Here is a 9,164-nt window from a genome sequence, read left to right as displayed (position 1 = left end):
TGCAGTGTACACTACATATACTACCACGACGCACCGCACGCGTATAGTATACACACAAAGTTCCTTTTTTCATAAACTCTACGTGCTCCCTTAGATTCCCTCCTTTTCCTCCCTCCTTTTTCTTTGACTCTGTAGCTTTGCAATTGCAATTCCAGCCCCCTCTACCTCCCTTCCTCCCTGCTCCGAAGAAGATAACACAACTCCATTGATTCCATGCATCTTTCTCCGAATCTTTCAATTAATCTCAACACCCCCTGCAACTTAATTCCCTTGTTTCATATTTTTCTCCCCACCTGCTTCCTTAGCTTCTTGTGTTTCTGATTTCTTTGAAACCGTGCCTTTTGGTGCCCTTACCTTCATTCTTGGCACATACATAGATGTGTGCAGTAATTTTGGCTTGTGTGTTAGTTGTTGTATGAAAAAGCTGTGGTTTTTATTGGGGTGTGTGGAATGGCTGCTATAAACAATGGGGGGAAGGGTAAGAATTCGACCAGTGGAGTAGAGAATTCTGTGGGTGCGGGTTCTGGTGTTTTTGTTGCTCCGCCGATGAGATTCCAGAATAACCAGAAGATTAACATGGAGTGGAGTGCTGAAGAACAGGCTATACTGGAGGAATGTCTTGTCAAGTAAGTCAATTTCCAAAACTCCACCTTTCAATCTATTATACTGTGTGCTACAATTTCCTCTTCTTATCCTTCTTTAATGCTTTCAAGTTCTGAGCTTTGAAAGTAAAGTTGGTGGAGTGGTATGATTGTGTGAACTGATTTGTGAATAAATAAAAATTTGGGATTTGGTCAACGGAAGGAAGGACTAAACTGTGTTGTTTATGTTGGCTGGTGCATTAGGTGTATGGTTATTAAATTTATATTTACTGTGGTTTAGGGGGGCTGTTTCTTTAGCCACTCATACTTCTTCTTCTTCTTCATGATATAAGATATGAAGGTTTGCTTGTTTCATTTTCTGGGTGATTGTAAGTTGAACATTATTTCTCTGGTTTACTTCGATTTCCAGGTTGTTTCTGCTCAGTTCTTTGACATGCTTTCTTGATTCTTTGATTATTAAATTTTGGAAAAGGGAAAGATACTGGTTCATTTTAAGAAGGGGAGTGTATTTCTAATGTCATGTTATTCTGTATATGTTTAGGCTCATTTGTTACTTGCAACCAGTGGTAGTCTAAGGTTGTCTGCTTGGCAATTGTTAACCTTATTTCTGGCTGTCGAAAATACGTGTTGTTATGTATATATTTAGGCTCATTTCTTACTTTCAAACAGTGGTAGTTTAAGGTTGTCTGCTTTGGCAAATGGCAATTGTTAACCTTATTTCTTGTTGTCGAAAATGCATGTGCCTTCAAGATGGCTTTGTCAATTGACATAGATGCCATTTGGACGGTTCAGATAAGATGTGGATCACATTGCTAGTGAGCCATTACTCGTGTTATTAGTGTGGGATTGTTACTTCAATAAAATAATTTGGAATTTTGATGTTTAAACTTGCAATAAGTGACGATGAAGCTGACATTCTGTATGGCAAGTAACTCTTCTAGTTGCTTTACTGTGTTTTTTTAGTCTGTGTGGAATCTCATCCATGAATACTATTTGCAAACATCATTCATAGTTATATGCAATAATTGCAGATTTGCATACGATTCAAACATAGTTCGCTACGCAAAAATTGCTGTGCAGCTGAATAATAAGACGGTCCGGGATGTGGCGTTGCGCTGCAGATGGATGGCTGTAAGTTTCACCCTTACGAGCTTCAATTCTCCTGCTATCCGGGATAATTATGCTTTTCAATTGCTGTGATAGTCAAACAAGGCCTCACAAGAAGCATAAAAGTTTTTAAAAATTTTTGTTGCTAAATTAGGTGTAAGGCTGATTGAGTTATTTGCCCTCTGTAGAAAAAGGAAAACGCGAGGAAAAGGAAAGAGGATCTGAATCCATTGAGGAAGATGAAAGATAAAAAGGTTAGTGCTCTCATTATTGTGCCGTGTTTGTATCACAGAACTCCCTAGATTTAGCATTCTAATAATGCAAACTTTTCTAAGAATTGTGAAATAACTGCCATCTGTTGTGAGGCTATGAATTAACGTTTAAGAAATTGCGTTGTGTCTGCCTTGCTCGAATGTACTCTTTCTGTATACAACTAGAGGCCTAAGGACCGTTAATCCTTATTTTCTCAGGACAAATTGATCGATCCCGCATCAACAACAAGTTCCAACTTAATGGTCCAGCCTGGTTTTTCTCCTTACGCCCAAGGAACAGCTACCAATAGCAATGGCAATTCAGCCTCATTAAATGGTTTGATTATACTCACCATTAAGGATTACCATTTATCTGTGGTTAAATTAGATCTCCTGTGTGAAATGAAGTGCTTTGCTTAATAATATACCTATAAACAGTGAAAATCCTATATGGAGATCACACTACTGATTTTAGCAGATGAACGCAATTTAGGGACAACTTATCCTTGCTGTATAAAGTTAAGTTTTTGTGTTTGCATGTTGTCATTTGATGCTTTGTAGCCACTGAAAGAAAAGTTGTTTTGCTTTGTAGCCACGGTACAACTTCTTCAACATAACTCTCAGGTCTTTGATCAGATTTCTGCAAATCTCTCCTCAAATCAGGCAAGTGTCACTTTTAAAGATTTTCTTGAATTGTACTGGATTTAAGGAGAAACCATAATGCCGGAAATGCGTTTCTGTACCAGTTCATTTGTCACTAATGTTATATCATCATCAAAATGTGTATATATCTGGCCAGGCAGAATAGTGTTTAGACAATATTTTACATTCTAAACATCAAACTAGTGGGAATATATCGATAGAGGCTCTTCTGCGTATTCTAACATTAAATGCAAGTTTATAAGATTTTGAGTTTTTTAATATGTTTCTTGCAGATACAGGACAACATTGTTCTCTTGTGTCAAGCTCGCGATAATCTCTTCAGAATATTAAGCAAGTAAGGAGCTTTCTTCATTAATTGGCTACTGGTTATTGGTTTTTTTTTTTTAAGTTTTCGTTTGAAATGAAATCTGCAAGATTAACATGCTTCAAGTTGGGAGCTGTGAGCTCCATAGAATCAAAATCTCGATTATTAATGTCTTGTATTCACTGAGATTATGTGTTGATGTGGTTTGAACAAATCTGCAGCCTTAATGAGCAGCAAAACTTCGTAGCTCGGATGCCACCACTTCCGGTTGAGGTGAACGAGGAGCTGGCTAATTCCATTCTTCCCCCCTCGACTCGTCTGAGGAAGTGATGGTCCTTTTCACCGCAATGATTATCCTAAAGGAAGAGAGTTATTAATCAAGTTCTTGACTTCTTGCTCTAGAGAAACCAGTTTCAAGTAGATTTAAAGGGTATATATATTTGAGTAATTTACTTTGTGTTTTTGATTTCCTACTAGAATGAGTCTGAACAGCTCGGTTTATAAGGATGTAAGATTGTACAGCAATAAAGCAGACATATCTTGCATTACAAATTCAAGGTTTCCTTTGATTAAGGTAGTAGTAGTTTACAAACCTCTCTGCTGGAGAAGCAAATTACAGATGTAGGAACAGAATTTGCAGGTAATAGACACAGCAGTGTGAATAATAAATAGTGTTTGTATTTCTTTCAAAGCTATATACCAACTTTTTTAACTGGAGGCCATGATAATCTTCGGTGGCTTGCACTGTCAACCTCCCCGCGTTTACTATTCATATCCTCTGGATCTTGCAGTTCAATTTCTTGCCTTCTTAGGCTTTTGATACTCGAATCATCAAAACTCGAGTCAGTTCTCTGCACTGGAGTCACGCAATCAGAATCCAAAGGTGTTCTTCGAGAAGGATCATTGCTTGGGCCAGCTTTGAGAGATTGGAGTGTGGCAAATGAATCCCGCATTGCTGACGTGGCTTCAAAGAATCTGGTACATGAAGATAAAGCGACAGGAATTGGACGAAGCATTTCCTGCATGAGTTGGGATGATTAAGTTAACAAATTCGCTTTACCAAATGAACCTAGTCAGTGTAAAAAGTGCAACAATTTACATACCCCCCATACTGATGGTGGTTCTTTAAAGTTCTGACTCCATTGGAGATCTGCTGCAGAGGCTGTCAATGCGCCATAGTCACTAGCAGCCCTCATAAGAAGCTCAGAAAATTGATTCTGGACATAATCACTGGCATGTTAGGCAACAAATTTACTGTGATTCTAAGAAAATGAACTGCTGTAGTTTACTGGGCTAGCAATAAGCCATTACTGCATCTTGCCCTGTATTATCCAGCTTCTGGTAATTAAGCATGAACTATAAGTGCACTTTTTGGGATGTTATCACTCCATGTAGATTTACTTGAGTATGATGCTCAAAAACAAGAAACCCAAAGCACTATTGTAAAAATCGGCCTACGCCGCTACCGCCGATTAGGCGCTAGTGCCCCTAGGCCAAGGAGATTTTACCCTTAGACGGACATTAGTCAGCCAACTAGGCGGCCTAGGCGCCCAAGTCAGTCAACCCGGCCCAGTGTTTTTTTTGTTTTTTTTTTTTGTGTGTGCAATGTGTACATTGCTGTGTTTTTCTTATTATTATTAGGCTCCCGACTAGCGCCTTCTACGGATCCAAAGAAGTGAAAAAGATCAGAGAATCATTTTGAATGCTTTCTATAGCACATATTACTCCTATGATTGATGCAGTTGGGAAATTCTTCCTTAAAGAACCCGGACCACTTATGGAAAAGTTAAAATTATACATTTGCAAACAGTACCCAGACATTTCATAAATATGAGAATGTACCACAGTACAAACATTTACACGATATAAAAGAGTTTTTATTCAGCTTTGCTAGATAACAAACCTGATATTCTGCTTCCACTGGAATGCAATCCATTGAATATGGTTGTTGAAGCCGGGCAACTATGCGGTCCTGTAAGAACCATTGAATATGTTTAGAGAAGAAGATTTTGCAAAAGATAAAATAAAAAATAAAGCAAATTAGGGAGAGTTTGGGAAAGAAGACGTTGGCATAATTGTCTTATTTTAAGAAATAGTCTTCACAGACCGCAATAAAAAGTTACTAGTACTAATGACTTGGAATTGGACCACTGAATGTGAAAATTCCTTGTGATTGAACTTGTGCCAGAGATAATTCATAAGAATCTTAGAATTGAGAAGTAATCTCATGCACACAAACAAGTACAGATGAACTACCACACACATAGATGATGTGCATGTCCATCACCATTTTGTTTAAGCTGAGTTTTATACATCTTCACGACTTCACCGGAATGATGCAAACTTGCAATCGTAAACATAGATTGTCCAATAAGAACTATTATCTCTATGTTGGTAATTACTTTTATAACAACACTTTTTTTTTCTTTTGAACTTCAAAAAATCCTGCACAGGCAGCAATGATTTATACAACTAAGACCAAATCTAAAAAATATTTTTACTGCTTTGAGCAACACTTTTTGAGTCTTCCAACTTCCAAGCAATAATAATGGTATGTTACCTATGTTGCAGTTGATACTTAACCCCTTCCAGAAACTGGAAAGCTTTTTAAAAAGCGATAATTAAGGAAGTGATACAATGCCAGTCGTATTCACTTTACCAGTGTAGATAGAAAGTATCTAACTACCAATCTGGGAAACTTGAATTTAAATTATTTATTTAAAGTTTAAAAAACAAAAAACAAAACAAGGGGGAAGGAATAGACAATGTGTGATTTCAGTAAGTTACCTTGTTCTGAATAACATCTTTCAATATAGTAGTGATCCTGGTCAAAGTCTCAATTTTGTTTGCCATCTCACTAGCATGTGTTAAATGAGCAACATTCTTGTCCTCCTGAAATTGTTAAACACAACTACATAAATTTCCTCATGAGAAACTGAGAAACAAATCTATGATGGCATCTTATAAGTCCATGAACAGTAAATGAGCAAGAACAGAATAACATGAAGTTCGTGATAGGGTACTCAACACATCTGTGCTCACCAGCAAAGAACCAATTGTTAAAGTATAGTGTATAAACTATTAATAGTGTATAAACTATTAGTAGTGGAATCCTTATATTAAGGCTAGTGGAGCACTAGCATGTATTAGGGCAGGATTTAGGGAGTCTTGTCTCTCCCTCTCTCCTATATATGTGTATCAGTTTATGCAGTGAAGAACAAACAGAAAACACAGAAATATATTAGCTTTTCTCCCCATTTTAGTTTCTTAACATGGTATCAGAGCCTACTGGGCATTGATCGGAGCAAAGAGGCGACGCCGCCGGAGGAAGCGAAGCGGCGAACGGAGCCTTCACGCGCCACCACTGACCGGAGCTCCGGCGACCAAGCGCCGGCGCGTGGGGGCGCGTGAGGCCGTTTCCGGCAAGGTTTCCGGCAGAAATTTGTCTTGTTCGTCTCGTTTTAGTGAGCCCATTCCATCATGATGTCACTGCTGCCCGTCTTCAGTAGCTTTTGCGATTTTGTCCCCCTCTTTCTCTCACTTTCGGTGCAGCAGAACAGCTACAGCAACGGAGACCTTTTGACCTCCATCTTTTCCGGCGAAGGCAGCTGCGGCGAGCAGTCGTGGCCAGCGAAGATTTCCGGCAGTGGTTGGTGATGAGCACCGACCGCTATTGTTGAAGATGATGAAGTAATGGTGTTGTTGATGTTGGAAGTGTTATGAGGAGGGAGGATCTCTTTGCAGTAGGTTTGTTGGGCAGCAGGTTTTGGGTATTGTGTGTTTTGGTTTTATTTTGATGGTGGAATGAAGGGGAATAATTGGGCAGTAGATTGTGTTGTTTAGTTTGTTTTAATTTAATTTGGTATTAAGTTTAGTTTATGTGATGTTTGGGTCATGGGATTCATCTCATATTTATAGTCATGCTATGGTGTGAGTGGGAGGTGCGTTGTGGTGTTTAATTGGGATGGTGGCATTCCTTCATTAGAGAAGAGAAGTAGCATCAGCTTTGATAGCCGAATGATAGTAGGCTTTGTGGTCAAGTTGACAGCTTTGGTAGCCGAATGAGAGTAGGCTTTGCGGTTGAGTTGACACCTTTAGTGGCCGAATGAGAGTAGGCTTTGTGGTCAACTAGAATTGAAATCTTTGGTGACAGGAGGATCCATTTGAAGGACCATCCGATTGCATCACAACAGTAAGGTTTTTAGCAGTAAACCTAAGGCAGTACAGCTTGTTCATTCTGAAGAAACAGGGGTGCTGCAGGATGGACAGCACGGTTGTCAGGAGAGGTGCGGACCTGGCATATGCCCGTGGCATTATGAAATGTCGGCGGATGAAGAAGAATGGTTCAGGATGAACCAGTTTTTGTGCCAGAATGAACAAGTAGTTTGCGACTTGGGTATTGGTCTCTAGATGTAATGTCCTATGACTCATGCAAGATATTTGTAACAAGCTGCAGCATGATTGATATCTATGCTCCAGCTTGAGGGGGAGTGTTAAAGTATAGTGTATAAACTATTAATAGTGTATAAACTATTAGTAGCGGAATCCTTATATTAAGGCTAGTGGAGCACTAGCATGTATTAGGGCAGGATTTAGGGAGTCTTGTCTCTCCCTCTCTCCTATATATGTGTATCAGTTTATGCAGTGAAGAACAAACAGAAAACACAGAAATATATTAGCTTTTCTCCCCATTTTAGTTTCTTAACACCAATGAACATATATAATCAAGGATACAATCACCATACAATATAAATCCTCAAGGTTAGCATACGAATCCACAGGCTGCTAATGCAAATGGAATTAAAAAATAATAATAATAATAATTGATTCACTTGCAATTAGTTAGCCCTCGTATGAAAGTCCAGCCAGAAATATAACTCCAAATGCTCAACTACACACTTCCACGAATATGTATAAGTTATTATAAGGCACCTATCCGGTGAAACAAGAGGTAGAAATATGGGATCCAGCTAATCAAGTAAATTCATAATATGATGTATGAACCATTTAGACACATGCTCTTTCCATCTTAAGTCTTAATTTTTTAAGTATTGAAATTGAGTTGTATGGCAATTGAAACTGTGCATGAGTGAGGAAGAATGAGTTATGCAACATCAATTACAAAGGCACCGTCAACCTAAGGGGCTGAATTTTCCTTCCCAGTTTCCCTTCTTCCATAAAAACAGAACTAGCAGGTAATATGCAAGCAGATAAGTATAACAATTACCTTTCGGCCTTGAAGCTCCACTTGCAAATCTGCAGTTTTCCTTTGCACAGCAGTAAGTTCCTTTAAAACCCTTATCAAGCTATCCTCCTTTCCATCAGTGCCACCCAATAAACTCTTGACCTCCTCCTAAACCCCAAAAAAACAAAATCAGAATCACCATTCACACTGAAAGCCATAACAACAGGGGAAATAGTTAGTCTATAATAAGCTGCATTAATGTGCATTGACGAAAAAGGGTTAAAAAATGAAATCACCTCCCTCACTAGATAAACGCCACTGTAATTAAATCAGACTTGTAGTTCCTGAATATAACTAACAAGCTGAAAAATATCCTAATAGGTCTTACGGTGAAAGCAATCGTGGATGCATTTACACATTACTGGGTAAATTTGCAAATTTTGGGGAAATGCATTTACATATCACTTCCAAAAAGAAGTGTAACTTCAATAAATAGGCCAATTTGGGGGAAAATTACCTGGGAAGGAGAAGGCGAAACGGAGAAGCCAATATCGGCGGCAATAGAGAGCGCATCGGACATCCCGCCGAGGCGTCTGGCCGGCTTCCGTCCAACCAATGTGGACTCGCTCCCTATCATGATTCACAACTTTAGCATGTCAGCATGAGCACTTGTACAGAAAGATACCGCGTTTGAACTTTGAATTTTTGTCCCACTGATAATGTGGAGCGGGTATCTTTTTAAAAGAATGGAAAAAGATTCAAATTGTCCCCCTAAATTACAATTGGGTCACTAAGTATAAAAAAAAAAAAAACGTTTGCAAAAAAAAAAAAAAAAACAGAGTAAAAATAGTTTTATTCAAATTATTAGCTACTCTCTCAACCTACCAAAGAGTCAACAATTGATGCTTGAACCCACTATCATCATCGATGTGAGAATGTAAATCGGAACACCGGGTGCCACTAGACCACAAGGTCTTTGGCTCATTCAAATTTCTTAAACTAGTAAAATTATTCAATTAAATTTAAATTGACTTGTTTAGCCATGTAACTCA

The 9,164-nt window shown here is 38.6% G+C and overlaps 2 protein-coding genes across 2 annotated transcripts; one reads left to right on the top strand and one right to left on the bottom strand.

Moving 5' to 3' along the window:
• LOC116031344 lies at nucleotides 1-3,618 on the top strand. Its single transcript, XM_031273505.1, has 7 exons — nucleotides 1-626; nucleotides 1,634-1,733; nucleotides 1,898-1,963; nucleotides 2,180-2,297; nucleotides 2,553-2,623; nucleotides 2,896-2,957; nucleotides 3,149-3,618. The coding sequence occupies exons 1-7, from the start codon at nucleotides 451-453 to the stop codon at nucleotides 3,255-3,257; spliced, it is 702 nt and encodes a 233-aa protein (XP_031129365.1). The 5' UTR covers nucleotides 1-450; the 3' UTR covers nucleotides 3,258-3,618.
• On the bottom strand, nucleotides 3,468-8,788 carry LOC116031329 (AUGMIN subunit 2-like). The gene is made up of 6 exons (XM_031273497.1): nucleotides 8,630-8,788; nucleotides 8,155-8,280; nucleotides 5,715-5,819; nucleotides 4,831-4,899; nucleotides 4,031-4,144; nucleotides 3,468-3,946 (listed from the first exon to the last, which is right to left on the bottom strand). The coding sequence occupies exons 1-6, from the start codon at nucleotides 8,747-8,749 to the stop codon at nucleotides 3,620-3,622; spliced, it is 861 nt and encodes a 286-aa protein (XP_031129357.1). The 5' UTR covers nucleotides 8,750-8,788; the 3' UTR covers nucleotides 3,468-3,619.
• Nucleotides 8,789-9,164: the final 376 nt, after the last annotated feature.

This window comes from Ipomoea triloba, chromosome 1, assembly GCF_003576645.1.
Source record: "Ipomoea triloba cultivar NCNSP0323 chromosome 1, ASM357664v1".
In the NCBI taxonomy this organism is placed as follows: Eukaryota; Viridiplantae; Streptophyta; class Magnoliopsida; order Solanales; family Convolvulaceae; genus Ipomoea; species Ipomoea triloba.
Note: the sequence above shows the minus strand (reverse complement) of the source record. Positions and strands in the feature narration are given on the sequence as shown.

What these genes read in the sequence shown, in the direction of transcription:
- LOC116031329 (XM_031273497.1), bottom strand. Translation starts at nt 8,749, where the DNA reads ATGATAGGGAGCGAGTCCACATTGGTTGGACGGAAGCCGGCCAGACGC. An exon ending in TGGAGCTTCAAGGCCGAAAG is followed by an intron (nt 5,820 to 8,154) that starts GTAATTGTTATA and finishes TAACAATTTCAG; the next exon opens with GAGGACAAGAATGTTGCTCA. An exon ending in AACCACCATCAGTATGGGGG is followed by an intron (nt 3,947 to 4,030) that starts GTATGTAAATTG and finishes CAACTCATGCAG; the next exon opens with GAAATGCTTCGTCCAATTCC.
- LOC116031344 (XM_031273505.1), top strand. Translation starts at nt 451, where the DNA reads ATGGCTGCTATAAACAATGGGGGGAAGGGTAAGAATTCGACCAGTGGA. An exon ending in TGCGCTGCAGATGGATGGCT is followed by an intron (nt 1,734 to 1,897) that starts GTAAGTTTCACC and finishes TGCCCTCTGTAG; the next exon opens with AAAAAGGAAAACGCGAGGAA. An exon ending in GGAAGATGAAAGATAAAAAG is followed by an intron (nt 1,964 to 2,179) that starts GTTAGTGCTCTC and finishes TTATTTTCTCAG; the next exon opens with GACAAATTGATCGATCCCGC.